Source organism: Salmo salar, chromosome 17 (genome assembly GCF_965601325.2).
Source record: "Salmo salar chromosome 17, fSalSal1, whole genome shotgun sequence".
NCBI lineage: Eukaryota > Metazoa > Chordata > Actinopteri > Salmoniformes > Salmonidae > Salmo > Salmo salar.
The window spans coordinates 60,842,484-60,864,202 of record NC_138307.1 but is presented as its reverse complement, the minus strand read 5'-3'; the positions used below and the strand labels follow the sequence as shown (position 1 = coordinate 60,864,202).

At 42.0% G+C, this 21,719-nt stretch overlaps 1 protein-coding gene across 5 annotated transcripts in view; it reads right to left on the bottom strand.

Annotated features, from left to right (window-relative positions):
- Window positions 1-2,133: 2,133 nt before the first annotated feature.
- Window positions 2,134-21,719, bottom strand: part of LOC106576317 (synaptotagmin-1) — a 214,753-nt gene continuing 195,167 nt past the window's right edge. For 4 of the 5 annotated variants that reach the window (XM_014153427.3, XM_014153430.3, XM_014153428.3 and 1 more), the window contains 3 exons: window positions 18,624-18,741; window positions 10,509-10,642; window positions 2,134-6,280 (listed from right to left, as the gene is read on the bottom strand). In XM_014153427.3, coding sequence (XP_014008902.1) covers window positions 6,074-6,280; window positions 10,509-10,642; window positions 18,624-18,741 — 459 coding nt within the window. In that variant the 3' untranslated portion in view covers window positions 2,134-6,073. Of the gene's footprint in view, window positions 6,281-10,508; window positions 10,643-10,662; window positions 11,147-18,623; window positions 18,742-21,719 lie in introns of those variants that run through there. The other variant, XM_014153431.3, reaches the window with a different exon arrangement.

Below are 21,719 nucleotides of genomic sequence, written 5' to 3'. Positions count from 1 at the left end.
ACCACCGACAAGGACAATGAGGGGGAACAAAGGGTTAAATACACAACATGTAATGAATGGGATTGGAATCAGGTGTGATACAAGACAAGACAAAACCAAAGGAAAATGAAAAGAGGATCTTCGATGGCTAGAAGGTCGGCGACTTTGACCACCGAACGCCGCCCGAACAAGGAGAGGGACCAACCTCGCCGGAAGTCGTGACACTTACAACCAACTGATTGCAGCATTACCACAAAAATGACAAGTGGAAAAGGGAGTTAGGGAACTTATTTGCCTGCCAAATATTAAAGATACAAATTGGCTGAGTTTCATTTGAAGATAAAAAATGTTTGACAGCTGTGCCGTACAGGTTGAAAAATAAATGGGAAGAGATTTTCGATGTACCGATTCCATGACACATGAACTGGTACAAAAAACAACACTTGAGTAAACACTTAGAGTTTTTAAATTTAAATTATTCTATACAATTCTTCTATACAATTCTTCCCACCAACAGAATGCTATATATATGGGGCATACAACAATCTCAGCTCTGTAGATTTTGCTCCGAAGAGACCGAATCACTAGATCATTTATTCTGGTATCTATGTACCTTGTTTCTGGTCACAGGTTCAGGTATAGTTAAAAAAATAGCTTATGTTTGGTAATGTATTATTGTTATGTGACTGCTTTACATAAAGGTAACATGTACAGTATGTAAAATGTGTAGACAAAATGTGTATGTAAAATGTATATGCAAAAATATGTAGCAGAAAAGCTGTAAAAAAACAAAAAATATATTTGTCCTCCGGTGGAAGGGTTAATAAAATTAAAAAAATAAATAATAAAAATATTAGAATGTCGTATATCCCTAAGAGGTTAGTTGCACATTACTACTGCTGGTTCAAATCCAATGCAAAGAGAATATATCCTTAAATAAGGGTCTGACAGTTACCAAATCATTATATGTATATAGAATAAAACCATTTCAACCAAACAAAACCCAGGTTCATTCGATGCATTCGATTTCTCTCACCAATTCAGAGTGAAAGTTAAACTCTCTTAAATCATCTGAGAGTATTCCTGGGCTATATTCAAAGAATCTTATGTGGATTGTATGCACTTTCAGATCTCCTGGTGGACAACATTGACGGTAAGTTTTGCAGATGTTCAGATCAGCAAATTTGGGTTCGATCTCCATTGTCCGGGCAATAAACATGTGAACTGCTACGAATTTTACTAATGTATCAAGTATACTGGATGAAGACTCAGAAGGTATGTGTTACTTCCTTTCACACTGTGTGTACCCATTCACTTTCTCTTCGTTAGTCATTTGATAATGTCTGAATGATTGTAGGGTCATTCCATCTCAGAAAGCAAAATAAAGGATTTTGACACCCACCATCTCAGATTGTTCTGAAATAATTAATGTTGTTATAAAAATATAAGATTAGCATTCATGCAACATTATTTTGTTGAAATATAATTGGATCGATGAGAAATTAAGATAATTGATTGCATCCAAATTGACCATTTAAATAGGGTTCATATAATATTCACTAAATATAGTAGCTAACATCCTTTCTAGCAATGAGTTCAACATGAGGAATCCAAACAAATGGTCAAAAAGCCACCCACGGACCCCCCATACCCCACTCCACTGCTACCCCATCAACCAGTATACAGTATCAGTTCTCTATGTTTGACAAGTAGTATGAAGCTGTGGCTTATAGTATTGCTTCTCCATACTATGTAATGTATTCCCTGTGAATCTGGAGATGTTTTTTTCCCCTCATAAAAAATGTGTAATTTAAATGGCTTGGATTATTTAGTGTGAATTTACCAGGTTTTGGCCACTAGATGCTGCTGTTGCTGCTATACTGCCGCACTCTTTTATACATTTTTCTGGTCTCGTGTTTATTAAACAGATCACAGCATTTCCTAGATTTGGCTCATTATGAAAATAAATCTAGGCTTTATAAGCACTCAATGTTTATTATTCAATTCACTCAATGCTTCTTATTCTTATGCTGATGAAGGCATGTTGTCTAAAATGTGAACGTCAGTATTATCTGCTCACACATCAAAATTCAAATAAAAAGTTGGTAAGTGAACCAAACCAGTACCAGGGAAAAAAAGAAGCACTTGAAAAGGTTCTGTATCAACAGGAAATAAAACAATTTATTGATAATTTGTGTATATGAAGTTATATAACAACAGTCAAAAACTCCACAGAATGAATCACTACACAAAGTGAAACAAAACTGTAAAACACCTCATCAAAAATGAAGGTATACACAGCAATATACAGTATCTGTCAGCTCGCTGTCACCGCGAGCGATATGGCAGGAAAAACAGCCCAAACAGTTGTACAAGATTACAGAGAAAATGTCAACACAGAAAATACTCAAGCAGGCAGTTGATATACACAAAGGCAACTAGGATCTTTCTACAGCATCAGACTCTAATACTTTACACAGCTTCATCTTGAAAGATTAGAGTGGCTTTTTGTTGTTGTCATTTTAGAGAATCTTGTATGTTTCTGGTCACACAGTGAGATGTATGGGCTTTTCTTGAATAGGATATGAGGGGTTTTGCTTCCATGCTTTAGTAGGGGGGGGACCAGTAAAAGTAGCATTACATTGCAGCTAATGGCTTTTCTTGTGGTAAGTTACACACCTCACAATCTGATCCTGTAATGCTGCCTCTTACTGTGGTGTCCGCCCCTCAAGTGTTTGATGCTTTCCTTTTCTTTTGTTGAAGCATTTTGATTTCCTTCCCCTTTAAATACTGATTACAGCCTTTCTTTAGTGATTCAGTCGTACCCCTATGGAGTTGCTCATTCCATTAAAATACTGAGCCTACGTTTTATCCTTGTTTTATTTAAACAAGTGTTTTTTGTAATTCATGATTGAAGGAATGCATAATAAATATGTTAAATGAAAAAAATATATAGATCAAGAGGGAATGTAATTCATTAGAGCACATTCTGCTGTGATTAAATGTATGTTCAACGTTTCTGGAATGTATTATTTATCCGGGGAAGGTCTACCCAAAAGGGTATTTAAATAAATAAATAAAAACATATTTTTGCAACAATGAAAGAAAAGTGGCAACTACGAATCGCACAGTTAATCACCATAAACACACAGTCCATACTGTACATTCAGAGGTTCATTTCAAATATAAAAGTATTTTCAACAGGGTTGTAAACATAACTTATTAATAAAAAATAATCATAATTAGATTTAGTATAGTAGATCAGGTTGATACAACGATGGATGAAGTTATCATGACAGGATGTGATACGTTTCAGTAATAATCATGACCATTTCAATATGATAAATAAATTACTTTTTGGAAAATGATGAAAATATGTACATATGCACTTTCAGAGGGTGAGGGGTCATTTAAATGTTTTCATGTGTGTGTGTGTGTGTGTGTCACATTTTGGTATTTCCTAATCCCAATATGTCCTGAAATTTCTGATGCTGGATCTGTGTGCAAGAAAAAACTTAACTGGATAGGAGGAAACCCTTAACAGAAGGATTTTAGATGTCAGACTCCAACCACCACAGAATCTACATGTGCTGTGTCCTAACCATCTCACTGGAGAGGAATACGTCTGACTTGATAGGAGTCAACTTTAAATATTCATTTTTTTCTCGGGCAAACACAACCCACACAACACTATGGGATGAACATACAAGTATTGCACAGTGCTCAACGAAATGCTGTGTGAATCCAACCACTCTCGTTCTCCCAAAAGACGTTCTATAACTCCTGTGTGTAGCCCTGTCAATCAACCAACCAGCCGCTGCACAGTTATTAGATCTGACGATGCCACGCACTCTCTCAGCATGTGGAAGGGAAATGGCAGTACAACGTCACTACAGAACAAACTTGTCGCTATTGATAAAGTCTACACCTCTAAGCACGCACGGCAGTCACAGTGATACACAAAGCTGTCCTCAGAGACGCCTATGGAATGACAAATAGCTTTTTCATAATAGTGCTATCAACTACACAATAACATTGAAAACATTTAGAAACTACTCCTGAAGCTAGCATCCAGTATATGCATGGAGGTTCCTCCAAGATAAGAGACTTCATGGATTTCATGGATTGAAACGTCTTACTTATTCCTCTTATTGGACCCGTAGTAAAGGACATATAAACAAATATTATCACCTATGCAGACCATTAACTTTTACAGTTATTGTTTATATCCCATTGTTCTCTTGGTGTTGTACTGAGAGCCAACAATAGAAAACTGGCTAACTACGGTTTACTGAACGAAGAGATACAGTATATGGTTGTTGCTTTCATGTACTGTTCCTTTAATTAAATAACAAGAACCAGTCGGGCTCCTGGACAGAAGCTCCCCTGCGCATTGAGCATCCTTAAATAAAGCCTGTCAACATAGTGTAAAGAAGTCAACAAGCTATTGCCGGTTCAAAGACATACAGTGCAAAACAGTAGCTGTATAGAAAGTAAGATTGGCAGTATAACATGGCTAGCTCTATTGCCACTGTGAGAAGGCAACACAAAGCAAAGACTGCTATTTAGGGCACCATGTGCAGCCAAATACATTGTTCCCGATAAACCAAAGCTACGACCACTACCTAGTGGGAGTGTGCATGGAGAGAAGGTTAGTATACATGTGTCACCTCCCTGAAAATGGCAGTGTTTAGAAACTCACTTTACTTCCAGTCAATATAATAATCATATACTGATCCATCAAATCACTCACTTCAGCTTTAATCTAGATTAAATAGATTGAAGGCAAGGGGATGTTATCATAAGAGACAGCCCCATGGTGTTGGTAGATCTCCCTCCGACCAAGCCTTTAGCAAATATTGTTTAAAAAATCATGCAGTTTACAAAAAAATCAGCTGAATTTATCAAAAAAATTGTCATCTAAAAGCTTAGAGTCAAAACTTTTTTTTCCATCTTTGGAGACCTTGAGACTCCAATGTCCTGAACATAATCAGTTTCCAACAACAAGGCTATTGAAAGTAAGCATTTAACAAAATATTGTTCAACAAGCTTAAGGACACAATGGCTACTGCTTGATTCTATTTCAGATGGGGTCAGTTTCCGAGGGGGGTTGGCGGAATAGTCATTTGGGTTAAAGAGGACCGGTCTGTAAAAAATAAATAAATAATTGAATGAAAAGATGGCCTTTCAAATGAGGACCTATTTCACTTAAAAGTAACTGACTGTGTCACAAGGTGATGCCCCGCTCAAGGAAAAGGAAAAAGGCTAACCGGTTTGCATCGATTTCAGAGATCCTCCAGAACATTGTGTTTCAAGCAAAACAAATAGGTCCTCTGACGGAGAAATTTGTATAAAAAGGCGTATAAGAAACCATGTACTTGTATACTATCCAGTAGCATATATTTTCCCATGAAACCATAGTAGTTATCGGCCTAGTTTTCTGTGTATTTCAACTTTTTTCTGCAATGGTTCATTAGTAAACATAAAGCTAGACACCGTCCTTTACAATGTGACTATACTTCCACTAGCATCTTGCAGGTTGGAATTGCTTTCTTCTTCTTCTGGAATGCAATAAGGTCAAATTTTTTATCCTGTAATATATAATATCGTCTCTCCTATATCTGCATTTACATAATTTAAAATAGAACATCTTATTAAAAACATCCAGATATACATCGATTAGGAAACGGGTAACAACATACCAACATAAATTAGAAATAATTTTTGTCTGCAGACTGATATATACAACTGTGGTACAATAAATGTCTTTCAGTCATGCGCTATCTATACAGATCATATTGCTTAAAAGGGGGCATTTGGTTAGGGGGAATCAGGGCGTAGAGATGGACAACATAGTCAGGGGCGGGGACTCCCAACCTGACAAATAGAAACACAAATCTGAACGTCAGGGCCTAGGGTTTTGAAAGAACCATTAACAATTACAAAAGAAGGTGATAAGACAAGTAGTATGGAGTTGGTGGGAAGGATGGGTGTTGGCTGGATTGGTTTGACGGTGGATGGACCCATATATCACTGAGGTATTTACACATACTGGCTAAAGAACACTATGGGGCAGGAGCTGAAAGGGCCCTGCCTATTTCTTTGTGGAGAGCTGAGCGTCCACCTCCTCCTCCACCTTCAGCACGTGCCACTGGGCGATGGGTCTCCTGGGGTTGGCCAGCATATCCGACCAGTGGCGCAGCTCCGTCCCCGAGCTGTTGAGGCCCACAAAGACCTTGCCGATGGCATCGTTCTTGCCGATCTTGTCATAGTCCAGAACAGTTACAACAACTTGAACTTTCTGTAAGGGGAAAAGTAGGGAGGAAGACATTGGAAGAAATTATGAGTTTGTGGGATACACACACTGTACACGTAACTAAAGTAATGTACTGGTAACACTTAAAGCTCACAGACTATAGTCATGGGCGTTTTATGATTTGTGTAGTGCTGAGAAGTTTTCTTGAGCACTCAGTATTCACCCAAAGTAACAGAGAATAATAATATTGTCTCAAGTCCCCAGACAGCCTACTTCCTCTATTGAGCACAACGATGAAGGCTCTGCTCGGCTACCTACGCTGGCTAATTTCTCAAATTCCAAAAGCAGTACAATTAGAAGACAAGTGGGTGTAACCTCCACTCTGTCTAATGCTCCTGACTAACAGAGTTGCCTATCTGAGTGAAGAGTGATATGCTCCCTCGAAGAGCCAGTCCTAAGTGCTAATTAGCAGTAGATACCATTTGAAGACTGGTCCTGAATCTTTCCAGAGCCAAACGCACAACAGATTTTAAGCTTACTCAGAGGTCAACCACTCAGCCTCAGCATGTGTTTATTCAAAGTTTCTCAGCAATGAGGGGTGATCCGTGTGTCATCTGCTGCAAGGGAATATGAATCAGCACACTAAGAGCTCTGATTAAGTTTCGATCCACAGGAGAGAGGAGTGTCTACCTGTGTAGATGCAGAGTCACTGTTCTCCCAAAGCATGTAATGAAACGCTGCACCAAGTCCCTCAGCCTGTCAGTTGGGGTCAAGTAGCTTTTAAAGAGATAGTTGACCCCCTCAAATCCCTTTTGAGGTATAACAACGACAGAGACACTTGTATTTGGGTTGTTCTATCCCTTTAAAGAGAAGGACCCTCTGTGGAGGCGGGAGTGTACTTAGCAGTATAGGCTTCCTCCACTGTCTCCCCTCTGTCTCTCTAATGAGTGTGTATGGAATGTCCTGATCGGCATCCTCACAGGCTAGGAGGGGTTAGGCTGCGAAATGAAACGGAGACACGTGGAACCAAACTCGTGGTTTGTGAAGTGCTAAATCAATTTGAGGCAATTACTTTCTTATGCCTGGCGTGTTGACGCCCGCTCACAGATAATTCCCCCTTGGCCCAATTTGCATGCACTTTATCTTCTTTAATTTTCTGGGCCTAGTACCTTTAAAGTGCTTTCTCATGAAGCCATTTGTCCTCAAACACTGCGAGCGCCATACTAAACCGTACTCTATATACACATTTCATTGCACTGGATAAAAAATGTACTGAATTGCACCGTGAAGAAGAGATATTTGAATGTTCAAATGTAATCATACGCCAAAGGCATGTAATCAGTGATGTGTTGAGAATGGCATTACTTCTCACCACTCCCCTGTGCAATTGTCTTGTAAACTTGAGAAATTAAGGCATTTAATGAGAAATCATATGGGGGGGAATTCCGACCCGAGTTAAGCACGTGCAAATGGAAACATAATTCCCTTTTTCATGCACTTTTCTCTCTGTGAGTATTCTGACCTTGAACTTGAGCATGAGAACAGCATTCTATTCACACGCTATTCGTTTGGGGTGGAGATCAACGAAATTAAGGTGTGGCAGAGGTGTGTCTACAAATACACTGCGTTCTGAACTTGACTTAACTCCCTCATAATTCTACCACCTTTGCGTGCAAAGAAACCATGAATAAAGTTGAACGAACCTGCTGGTACCAAGTGGGAAAAGCATGTAACTTCTTTTTTTCTGATAGAAATAACAGCATTCTCCATGCGCAGTAATTTATAAATTGATAAGAGCTATCGATAAGAGCTAGGTAAATGAGGAATCCATTTGGAGAAGAGGATTGTAAATACATAGATGATTATTTATTTTTCTCCTTATGATCCATGGAGACGAATGTCAAACCAGTCATATGGAAGCAAACTGAAAATCAAATCAATATGATATGTATTGCGGCCCCTTTTCCACAGTGAAGTAGGCTGTAAATAGCTGCGCCGTTAATCTGATTTGATTTCTATGCTTTCATAATTTGCATGGATACAAATTGGAGACCCAAGCTATAGGCTTTCTGTAGGGCTGAATCTGCCAATGCGCTTTAGAATGTTTTAATTATATACCCAGGCTTTTTGCAGTTTTATTTTACAATTTGGATTGTTAAATATTAGCCACTATCGGGAACCCCCGTCAGTAATAGCCACATACATTTATAACTGTCACTTAGGTGTTAGTTTCCTTAAATTTGCTGCCTACATTTTGAATGATTCCATTCCATTCCGTTTACTTTTCTTACCTCTGTCATGTCTGTGTAGTTGTTCCTGAGGGTTGCTAGTATTAGTGGATCATATTAGGCTAACATTGTGAAATAATTTGGTACATGCCACCTACATGAATCATTATGGAACTCAGACCACACGTAGCAGTTTAAACCTGGAACCTGGCGCATGGTTCACAATGACTGGACCGTTGTTATACAGTTCCATGATTAGTGAGGATCAGGGTAGATTTCTAGGACTTTTGTTCAACCCCTATTGTACACCTATTTCCACCTTCAAATAATTAATGGATTGAACTTGAATATGTCAACTTTCAGGATTAATCAAATCACTATATTTTTGATTCATCAATATATTTTGTGCGTAAACTCGCTTTGTGATGGCCACTCCAATACCTTGACTTTGTTGTCCTGAAGCCATTTTGCCACAACTTTGGAAGTATGCTTGGGGTCATTGTCCATTTGGAAGACCCATTTGCGACCAAGCTTTAACTTCCTGACTGATGTCTTGAGATGTTACTTCAACATATCCATATAATTTTCCTTCCTCATGATGCCATCTATTTTGTGAAGTGCACCAGTCCCTCCAGCAGCAAAGCACCCTCACATCATGATGCTGCCACCCCCATGCTTCACGGTTGGGATGGTGTTCTTCGGCTTCTTCCTTTTTCCTCCAAACATAACGATGGTCATTATGGCCAAACAGTTCTATTTTTGTTTCATCAGACCAGAGGACATTTCTCCAAAAAGTACGATATTTGTCCCCAACCATAGTCTGGATTTCTTTATGGAGGTTTTGGAGCAGTGGCTTCTTCCTTGCTGAGCGGCCTTTCAGGTTAGGTCGATATAGGACTCGTTTTACTGTGGATATAGATACTTTTGCGCCTATTTCATCCAGCATCTTCACAAGGTCCTTTGCTGTTGTTCTGGGATTGATTTGCACTTTTTGCACCAAAATACGTTCATCTCTAGGAGACAGAATGCCTCTCCTTCCTGAGCGGTATAATGGCTGTATGGTCCCATGGTGTTTATACTTCTGTACTATTGTTTGTACAGATGAACATGATACCTTCAGGCGTTTGGAAATTTCTCCCAAGGATGAACCAGACTTGTGGTCTACAATTTATTTTCTGAGGTCTTGGCTGATTTCTTTTGATTTTCCCAAGATGTCAAGCAAAGAGGCACTGAGTTTGAAGGTATGTCTTGAAATACATCCACAGGTACACCTCCAATTGACTCAAATGATGTCAATTAGCCTATCAGAAGCTTCTAAAGCCATGATATCATTTTCTGGAATTTCCCAAGCTGTTTAAAGGCACAGTCAACTTTGTGCATATACACTTCTGACCCACTGGAATTGTGATACAGTGAATTATAAGTGAAATAATCTGTCTGTAAACAATTCTTGGAAAAATGACTTGTGTCATGCAGAAAGTAGATGTCCTAACCAACTTGCCAAAACTATAGTATGTTAACAAGAAATTTGTGGAGTGGTTAAAAAAGCGAGTTTTAATGACTCCAATCTAACTGTATGTAACTTCCGACTTCAACTGTAGATGGCTTTCTTTCATTGATCCCTATATTCTGAACCCGTTCATTCAATGTCTGTCCATAAAATAATAATTAAAGGTACACTAATGCATTACGCACCTGCATTAAGTCTGAATACCAACTACTGAGAAGCGCATCGGAAAGGCGTACATTTACTAAGTCTGAATCGTGCCCATGATGAATAGAGCCTGAGACTGATTATCCTGTACAGGCTAAAGACCACACATTCACACGCTAATGTTAAGCCACCGAACCACTCTTAGTAGCCACAAGCTTTGAACACAATCTCCTTGTCATTTGTCTCGGTGTTGGCTCAACGTCTTATTTGAAGTATTCTTTAAAAAAACTTGACTTAGTGGTTTATGACTGAGGTCAATTAGATCTAGTCTTAAAGCTTTAACAACATGGAGAACTCCCAAGATGTGCATGGGGATGTACAACACCATTACCTGGATTTGTTCGAATGGCACTTCAAAGCTGAATGACTCATTGTAGTAAGGGTTGAGGGTGTTCTTCTTGATTGTCGTCTTCTTCTTCTTCAGCCTCTTCCCGTTCTGCATCAGGTGGATCTTCACGTAGGGATCTGAGGAAAGAAGAGAGGGCCAGGTTAGAACCTACTGCATCAGGTGGATCTTCACGTAGGGATCTGAGGAAAGAAGAGAGACCCAGGTTAGAACCTACTGCATCAGGTGGATCTTCACGTAGGGATCTGAGGAAAGAAGAGAGGCCCAGGTTAGAACCTACTGTATCAGGTGGATCTTCACGTAGGGATCTGAGGAAAGAAGAGAGGCCCAGGTTAGAACCTACTGCATCAGGTGGATCTTCACGTAGGGATCTGAGGAAAGAAGAGAGGCCCAGGTTAGAACCTACTGTATCAGGTGGATCTTCACGTAGGGATCTGAGGAAAGAAGAGAGGGCCAGGTTAGAACCTACTGCATCAGGTGGATCTTCACGTAGGGATCTGAGGAAAGAAGAGAAGCCCAGGTTAGAACCTACTGCATCAGGTGGATCTTCACGTAGGGATCTGAGGAAAGAAGAGAGGCCCAGGTTAGAACCTACTGCATCAGGTGGATCTTCACGTAGGGATCTGAGGAAAGAAGAGAGGGCCAGGTTAGAACCTACTGCCACAAGGAATATATACCCTCCCTTTCTAGTGTATATACACTCATATGTTTTAGTCACACCTTGTCCATCCCTTTATTTGGATATATCAACACGGAGATGAATCACACAATCTGATAACATTTACCGTACTTACGAACCCATTTCAAATCATATGCAAGAGAAACAGATTTGTGCACATTTTCTATGAATAGAATTTTGCTGCTTTTTGAAGTGCTCATGTTTTCGCCACTTTCACTGGAGGGCCTCATTTCCATTCTCCAGTAATGACGACTGAAGCCTCTCCAGAGTGGGCCTGCTGTGGCCGGCCCTGTGGCCCCCCTCTCTCTGGTAATCAGGTCAAGAGGACCAGTAAAAGATGCAGACTCACCCATCAGCCTTCCTGCTTTATCATTGGCAATCAAGATGTTGGACTAGCATGGCTAGCAACCCTGATTTTTTTACTCCTATCGGAATGCTAATGACAAGCGGGAAGTAGAGGGGGGAGAGGAAGGAGTGGAGTGGCACCCTGTTTGAGACAAGACACTTGAGTTTTGGAGAACTAATGAGCCTTGGTAATGGACTGCCATTGAAACCAATTCGAGCTAGATAGTAGACACAGACTTATCTTAATGAAAACAGGTCACGCCATTTATCTTTCAAGACAAGACAGCGTTTGTTGGTTCTAGGATCAACAAACACAAATAAATAGGACAGGATGTGGCATGGTAATTGGGCTAAACGTCCAATAACATTAAGGGAAAGGATGGCAGTTACAATTGAGCACCAGCATGGTAATGAAGCAATGAAGCAAGGAATCAGTATCAATCCTCATAATGCTTTCTTGTTCTAAAATACTGCTCATTCTCATAATCTAGATTTTTCTGTGGCTCCCAGATGCCTTTATTAGGATGTCTTTGATGCTCATGGAGTAGGGCTGGAAAATACAGTTTTGACTGTGGAACTCCTAGCAATCATTTGTTATCCAACTTAGAGGGACTGAATGTACTCAACTGAAATGTGTCTTCTGCTGAATCAAAGAGGTGAGAGGGGCTGCCTTGATTGACATCCATAGCGCCCAGGGAACAGTGGGTTAACTGCCTTGCTCAGGGGTAGAACGACAGATTTTTACCTTGTCAGCTCAGGGATTCGATCCAGCAACCTTCCGGTTACAGGCCCAACGCTCAAACCACTAGGCTTAGTTACGTGTGAATGTTCATACTTGATTTCCCTTAATGAAAAATGTATCAACCCCTACAAGAATGTAGATTCATTATAATTCACATAATAATTTACATTTCCTGTTGCTGCAGGCATATTTTCCTGCTGTAGATAACTGTCTCAAATGAAGACCCTACATCTGTAAGAGCTGATTGGTCACTGGCAGGTTCATCCCATAGCTGTGTGGGCAGAGTACATTGAGAGACAGAGAAAAAGAGAAGCAGAACAGAGAGAAAGAAAAAGAGAGAAAGGCAATGGAAAGAGGGAAAGAGAGAAAAAGAAAGGTCGGTGACAAAGAGTGACAGCGAGAGAAAGACAGAGAGAACTGAGTGAACGATGAGAGGGAGAGAGTGAAAGGACAGAATGGAGAGAACAGCTAGAACAAAAAAGAGAGAAATCGAGAGAGAGAAAGAGAGAGAGAAAGAGAATGCAGCCTCGAGAGCCGGTGTCCATTGTGACATTTATTACTCTCCTGCGGTGCGGTGAGGACTGTGCGATGATAAAAGAGACAGTGGATGAGAGGTGTGTGTTAGTGAATAGGCCCAGCAGTATCTAAATGGGAATCTTCTCCAGTGTCGGACTGTGAGCATCACACGGCCGTATCACCACTTTCTATCAGACTCTTCCATCAACAACCCCTTTATTGTTTTTTTTCTCTTTCTTTTTTGTTGTGTGCAGTGAATTCTCTTCAGCTGAGTTCCCTTCTTTATAGGCTCTACTACTGTCCCTGTAGGAAACTAAAGATGTGTCATGAGAGAGCCGATTACAAACAATCAGACTTCTACACCTTTGCTGCTTTTCTAATCGGTAATGATTGGAGGTTAATGGAGGGAAGTTTGTGGACAAACTAAGTATGGTCCCCAAGGTCTCTGTGGAGGTTAGGCTCAATCCCCTTGGTTGGAACTGTCACAGCAGACTGATAACAGAGGCTGCTTCAGATCCAGATCCTGTAACTCACACAGGCATTCACACACACGCAATTCCGTTTAATGGCTGAGTATTTCTTCACCCCTGTTCACGATGATCAGTTGCAAGAGTCTTGTACCTGTGCTGAAATCTTTTATCTCTGTATAAAAAAAGACCTCACATTCACAACCGTATAAATACATTCCAACTCCTTCCCATTCCAACCCTGTATCTGGCTGCCTCTGCCTCATCTTGACCATCCACACAGGCCTGGGCCTGGGCCTGGGCCTGAATGACCAGCACTGGATAAATTAATCCCGCTATCCTCAGAGACTGAGGCTGAATATACACAGCAACAACATCCAGGCAGGGTTATCACAGATAACCTATCCCTCCACCGTTAGAAAAACACCTGTGGTGTCCCTTGGCTTTCAGCCCTATTCTACCCAGACTCTTCTTATCTCGCCGCCAGCATTATTGGGTTTTGGCGGGCGACGCACCCCAACTCATATCCGGCTCATTTCGACAGCTCTAATCTCTGCCCATTTTGTGGATGAGTGGCCGTGGCAGCTGATGTGAGGCGCCTGTCGCAAAGAGAGAGAGAGAGAGAGAGAGAGAGCGCTGTCACCGTTCCTTGTGTCTGTCTACACTTTAGTATACGGACACTTTAGTATGCGTGACAGTCACTCATCTGGATCACTGGCAATGGGCCGGGTTATAATAAAAATATGCTGTGCTCATTTATAAAGAGTCCCCCTCCCTTCCCAGTGAACAGGAAGCAGCAGGAGTGTTTGGAAGTGACTAACGGGGGGGACATGAGCGACGTCGGCTGAAGGTGTTTGTGGAGGAGCAGCAGCCATAACAGGACCGTTTCTATCCCAGCTGGCTCTGTGTCAAACAGATGACAGAGGGCCTTTTAACATGACAGTGTGTACATCCAAAACAAATACATTATATTCATTCCCTACCGTTACGAGCCTATTTCAGCGTTACACTATGTTCACCCGTCGGATTCAACAGAATCTCTAAGATCCAGGCTTTAAGCTTGTCGATAACTAGTCATTGCTGTATATTTAGGATTATAGGCCTAAGTGAAAGAGAATAGCTATCAATGCCAATCATAATTAGTCTACTGAGCGTATGAAGACCAAACGGTAAAAACAGCACGTTGGCTGCTTACTCGAGTGTTCTGTGTGTTGGCTTGCGGGGGCTGTGTACGAGATGTTGAACGAATGTCAACACAAGCAGGCTAAATATAGCTCAGCTGTCATCTTAGTTTCCCTCCCGTCGTTCTGCATGGGCCATGGAGGAGGGGAACCCAGGGCCCCACTGTCATCTCGGTTTTACACACTTGGATTTGACATGAATCATTCGCACGCAACTAAGCTACGGCGCACACACACACCACAGACAGAGCACGGAAAAACCCACACATGCCGCACACACACACACACGCACACTTCCAAACTTCTGCATTTCCCTAATCACCACCAAATTGGTTTTCCATTCGTTCATCATTATACTAGCACCTGGCCTCATTGCTTTCCACACCTTGGCAGTGTAAATGACTGGAGTGGGGCTGCGAACCTGGAGCTCCTTTAAACAGCCGGGCAGTATGCATGAGAAATAATATGGTCTCCAGCCGAGAGGCTTGATGGCATGCTGTGTGGTGAGGTGTGGGAGCACTGGATGAGGGCAGTGAAGGTTCACTAATACTACAGGACTGGTTGATGTGATAACCTCCTCACTGAGGAGGTCCATTACCCTGTTATGAACGGCCTCACTATCCCCTGTGACAGACAGACAGACAGACAGACAGACAGACAGACAGACAGACAGACAGACAGACAGACAGACAGACAGACAGACAGACAGACAGACAGACAGACAGACAGACAGACAGACAGACAGACAGACAGACAGACAGACAGACAGACAGACAGACAGACAGACAGACAGAGAGTACATCCATTATCTTAACAAGCTTGTACTCATCCTCCAGTAACATCCACTGTGCTTCTGTACGTAACACACTGATACTATTCTATAGCACTATATTATTTACCACCACTGATTTGATTGGATCTTGACGGTGCCTCCGGGCTTTACGAACTTCACTGTTCGTTGGTTGTCAGCATTGGCGCCGAGTTCTCTTATATGCTTCTACACACCTTTTATGTGAGGGGACATGGTCTATGTGCCTCCAAACATACATACACCCATAGAAATAGGCCGTTATCACATTGCTGCACACAGCCAGTGAAGAGCCCTGCGGCCTTGAGAAGTGACAACTATTTTAATTCCACGGGTACTGAAGCTCTCTCCTGTGGTGAGTCATACTAGTGAGAGTTGTTCCATTGTCACAATATATACTGTACTTAAATATAGGGACTCACCTTGAGTCTATAATACAGGTTACCTGTACATCTTCAGCAAAGATTATGAGAAAGACACAAGTATCTTGCCTGCGATGCATTGTATGGTATATACTGTATTATAAGAGTCCCTCCAGGGATATAGTTCTGTTATGATAAAGAAGGAGGTTGTTGACAAAAAAATAAACCTTCCACTGTGATTCAGGAGTGGCTCAGCTGAGAACTTTTATCGATGATTAGATTACGTGCTCTTTTAAAACTGTTTGAAACAAGTTTTGCTGAACAGCATGATACAGCGACTCTGGCTGTTACGGTTATTTGGGGCAATCAGAAGAATTATGAATAATTATACATATTTTAATGAAAATAGAGGTGTCTCGTTTGCTGAGCAGTAATTAGGCTAGATAAACAGGACAGCAGTGGAGAAAAGGACCAATCCCAGACCATCAATTACTTGTCCTCCTCCTCTAGTTCTGGCTGTGTCACGACGTGAGATAGTCACTAATTATTGTTATTATATACATGCGTGTTATTTCATCTATCTGCCAGGCTTTGACATCTATTCTCCTGGCAAAAAGACACTTCTGGAGAAGTTGACTCTTCAAACAATGGGCTAACTGAGATATAGTACTCTGCGATATCTTGTTAGAAAAACTAAACTGGAACAACATTTTGTCAGGTACAGGTGTCCAAAACAATATTTTCTGTCCTAAAGCGTGTACGGGAATTATGCTTGCTTGGTATTTGTTTATTTGGTTAGTCAAACCCAGAGAGAGAGAGAGAGAGAGAGAGAGAGAGAGAGAGAGAGAGAGAGAGAGAGAGAGAGAGACCAGAGTATTGGCTCCTTTCAAAAGGAACGACATCACTCTCTTTCAAAACTTGAACAAAACAAGCCACAACACAAGCTATTCTTCAATTTAATTTTCTGATAACATTTAAAAAAGGTAAAATTGCTGTCATTGTGTTCAGCTTCACTACCTTGTTCATTGTTTGGTTGACATCAAAAACATGAGCGTCGAAATAAGCTGTGTGAGTGGAACAAGACGCCTGTTATCTAGCCTACTGTTTGGGACTTCAATGGGGAACATTAAAGTCAAATAATATCTCCTATAATTCTCATTCCAGTAAAAACTCGGGCGAGAGTGTTATGTACTGATGGCCTGCTAGGCTGTTAGGCACGGGAAGGGAGAATGAACTAGATGCATGGTAACTGCAGCCTGGAGAGGGTTATGGTGAGGAGGAAGGACAGGGAGGAAGAGGAGGATAGGGGATTAGAAATGGTCCAAGGAATGGATAGGAGAGAGCCAGGGAGAAGGGAGGGGTGCGGTGGACCCAGCTGTGGAAGGGGGGATTTGGGGGCTGGGAGGGGCTCTTTGTGGGGGTGGAGTGATGAATGGTTCAGGTGGGTTCTTATTTCTAGCTCCTGAATGGCCCATATCGCCAGGACCATACAGGAAAAACACACAGCGGGCTCTGCTTGCTAGAAGGGGCCCGCGCCAAAATAGCCCTCCTTCCCAGAGGAAAGAACAGAGATTTAGAAAATGAGATTTCTTTGCTTATCTCTGAGCGGTGCATCAACAAAAACGTTCTCCTGTCCACTTTCTCCTGTCCACCTTTCTGTGTAGAACAGTATTAGTGGTGTGTTGGTGTGATGTTCCGAGGGGAGCATGATGGGAGAGTGTCTGGTATCCATCATGGTGTTCTCTGGCCCCCAGGGAGAGTTCTTCCCCCTGCTCACTGATGTATGGGAAGCTGCTCAACACTAGATGGATTACTCAGTACACACACTCTCTGCAGTGCACACACATGTGTGCCATGTGTTGTGTGTGTGTGTGTGTGTGTGTGTGTGTGTGTGTGTGTGTGTGTGTGTGTGTGTGTGTGTGTGTGTGTGTGTGTGTGTGTGTGTGTGTGTGTGTGTGTGTGTGTGTGTGTGTGTGTGTGTGTGTGTGTGCATGCATGCGTGGTCACTATCGCAAATGGAACATTCTGTTACCATGGCGTCAGGCTTGCTTTTCAGATTTGGTCAATTCATTAGAAATGTGTTCTATCTATGAGCCTCTACAGGTACATTAGTGATCCATGGCCGCAATGGCCAGGTGACTTTCCAAAGCTTTACTTCACTGTTGTCCCTATGTGCTCTCCCACCAACATAAAGCAGGGCGTTCATTAGTGCCCACTGCGATCATTACTGTCCATGTGTATTTTCTCCCACGCAACAGCAGGTCTGCACAGTGGAGCCCGTAACCACCACCCACACTACTGATCCCTGGAGTACCTGGGTCTAATCACGTGTTCTGTTGGCATCACATTGGCATCACATTGGCATTGTTCTGGAGGACAAAATGCCATTTCTATTGCTGTCCACATTTTGTAGGTAGAGTTTAGATATACATTAGTCACTTCAGATGCTATCTGTTATCTCCTGCCGATATAATGGTGGGCAATGATTGGTAGGGGACTGTTGTTGTTTGAGAGAAATAGCTGCAGGAAAATAGGAGACACTGAAGTGATTGCTGCCAAAGATGCGTTTTCTTAGACAAAAGATGAGCCTGTCGTGTGGAAAGCCAGCGGGAAGCGAAAGTGCCGCACCATCAGAGCTCAAAGTCTCTAACAGACACCAATTTCCCAAAGTCCAACCTGACAAAACACTGGGCCCCACAATGACTCACTAAGCCTTCAGCAAAACCCCTAGAACAGCACAGAGAGGGGAGAGGGCAAAACAATGGTTTCTAATACATAACACCCTGAGAGCGTTCATTACCAGAGTGAGAGAGTGGCTTTGACTGAGGGTTTCAAAATGACAGCCCCTCCTCTTGAGTGGACATGACACAGGTGAGAGCAGGTCTGGAGGTAAAATGCCTTACTCCCATCTTAAGCCTCCTGGCTGTCAATCATCTTGCCTGGCCATCCTTGTTGTGGCCCTCAGGCATCTGTTGTGGCCCTCAGATCTGCTCTGCTCACCTGACAAGCCTCCCACGTCCATCTTCTTCAGGTTCTTGGCCTCCAGGATGACCACGGTCAGCTTGCCGGCGGTGGGCACGTATCGCAGGGAGAAGCAGATATCACCCAGCTTCTCTTGCTGTGAGAGGAGAGAGAGAGAGAGAGAGAGAGAGAGAGAGAGAGAGAGAGAGAGAGAGAGAGAGAGAGAAGAGTCATGACCATAGCTAGGAATAAGGACGAAGTTGTCTGCTGAAGAGACACATGGTTTGGGAATGTAGTCTTGTCTGTCTTAAAGCTTAAATGCTTTCACATAGATTATGTTTTCCCATTTGGGTTTTCTTGGATCTTTGTAGGACAGGGTTTCCCAACTGGCTGCCCGCGGGCTGAATTTGGCCCTTGGGTGAATTTACTTTGCCACCCAGGTTTTCTGAGCAATTTTGGTTTTGGGGGGGGGGACATAAAATAATGTAACAAAAGACCAGGAATTCAGCTCCAAGAGATTTTAATTTAGGAAATCTGTCCCCAAGTATTCCCACGCATAATAAAGATACATATGTTATCATATCCCAATGTAATAAAGGTTTGAAATTCTTATGTTTTAGTCAAATATCATATCTGTTCGGGCTTCTTGTGGTCAATTTGACAGAACGTCATCAATCGTTCCCTTGTGTCATACACATCGACATCGAAATAAACAACTGTAGTCACAGAGTGAGCAGATTCAAAATGGGATTTATATTTCTGGCATTACGCATATTAACAAGTAGAACAGACTGATGCTCAATAAGTGTCCCAGGTCCAACTTGAATTACACATGATTGGAAACAGCCACAATGAATAGACCTCATAAATCAAGGGCCAAGGAGGCCTGAACATTGATTTTTGTTTTATATACCAGAGGTCTTTCATCAAATTACAATCAAGACCGATTCCCCAATTGTCACGTTCGTTGTAATGATTGGACCAAGGCGCTGCGTGAGTAGCGTTCCACATCTTTATTATAACGTGAAACTTCAGCAAAATACAAAAACAATAAATGATCAAACGAAACGTGAAGACAGTGAAGTGCAAATAGGCACCTACACAAAAACAAGATCCAACAAAACACAGTGGGGAAATGGCTGAATAAATGTGATCCCCAATCAGAGACAACGCTAAACAGCTGCCTCTGATTGGGAACCATACCAAGCACACCAACATAGAAATAAACAACATAGAACACCCCCAGTCACGCCCTGACCTACTATACCATAGAGAACCAAGGGCGTGACACTAATACTAAATATATGTGATGAGAATATAATACGGTTGCCAGATGTGAGTTGTATATGGGGCAGGTTTATTCTCGGCCTGGGTTGCCATTACTCAGTCAGTGTATCTAGCTGTGCCTGGCCTGTACACTCAGCCCAGAGCCGACGGGACTAAATAGACTCTCACTTTAATGACAGAGGCTCCAGCTTCATCAACATAAATACACACTCCTCCCGGGGAGACGTGGGCAGAGAGACTGAGAGTAAAAAACACAGATATAGATCATGCTTGTCTGAAGCCATCATGGTCTAATATATTCCAGAAATATCTGGGAAAGGCCAGCACTGCATTTTGAGCTGCTAGACCCTCTCCTGCCGAGAGCGCTTCATGTTTGACCCGCCAGGTTGAGGAGGATGTTTTCGCCATGTAAACACTGTTACACAACCGACGAGGAAGAGTCTAACATTTTGTAGTTAATAAAATGCATGGTCCGTTGTTCCCTCAGTCAATACGGCTGTGTTATTTCAAAGCACGTTCGCAGGTAAATCCAATTGTCACCTCATCACTTTTCTTCTCGACAACAGATGCCGTTGTAAGTAACCTTTGTTTCTAGAAGAATACACGGTGGAAACAAACAAATTATGAAACCCCCTGATATGTTGATCATGTGTCGCTTAAAAAATATTGTATTCCTTCTGAATTCATCTGGAATCCATCTGTTATTCTGGCAGTGTTTGACTTCATTTTAAAATGATGTGAACAGAATGCTGCCATGTTATCTTTTCCACAGACCGATTGTATATGTAATGGATAATAAACAAGGGGCTATGCATTCTGTGGAAAATAATGAACGACGGAAAGTGTGTAAGGGGTGGAAAATGGCCAATATACCACAGCCATGGGCTGTTTTTAGGTTTTTACTGTTCTAATTCCGTGTGTAACCAGTATACCAATCAGCATTCAAGGCTCGAATCACACAGTTTAGAATTAAGCAATACGGAACCTCGGGGGTTTGTCGTATATGGCCAATATACCATGGCTAAGGGCTGTGTCCAGGTACTTCGCGTTGCGTCGTGCATAAGAACAGCCGTTAGCCGTGGTATATTGGCCCTATACCACACCTCCTCCGGCCTTATTGCTTAAATGATACCCCCGAGGAAATATTTGGGTCAACATGTCTCTCACTCTCTGTGCATGCATATATTTGCATAGATATGGGAAATGTGTCCATTCATTTTTCTGAGTGGATATTGGGATTATTCTGAAGGACAAACTTTGCCCTTGGTCTAATGTGGTCGTGCCAAACGTAGAAGCATGGGGAGAATTAGGAGTTGGCTATAGAGCACAAACAGATCTGGGACCAGACTAGTGGTTGGGCTGCTCAGAGCATCTCTTTAGCTGGCCGCTAGGACCTCGTTGGGTATCATTTGCAGCCACTGAGGCACGGCTGATGCCTGAAACATTCCTTACAGCCACTGTTACACACATTCAATGAGGATAAGAACTTCTTCTTGACCCTATTGTCTCTTATACACCCACAGAAGTTGCTTGGTGTGTCACATTATCCTTAAAGTCTTCGCATAATGATCCCATTTCAACATTTGTATAATCATATAGTGTTTAAGATGGTGCTCACGGTGGTGAAAGTGGCCATTTCAAATCAAATCAAAACGTTTCAAGGTCCTTCAGCGAAAGCCCAGTCAAGTGAGCGACTATCACTTTAAGGGCGTTAAGACGGTGTCTCAAGCCTTGCGTGAAATGATCAGGTGTAGCTTGTCTGGTTCTGGAACAACGCTGCAGATTGAGATGTCCTTCCACTCTCTGGCACCACAGGTGTGACAATGAACCTTTACATGAACCAAGCGT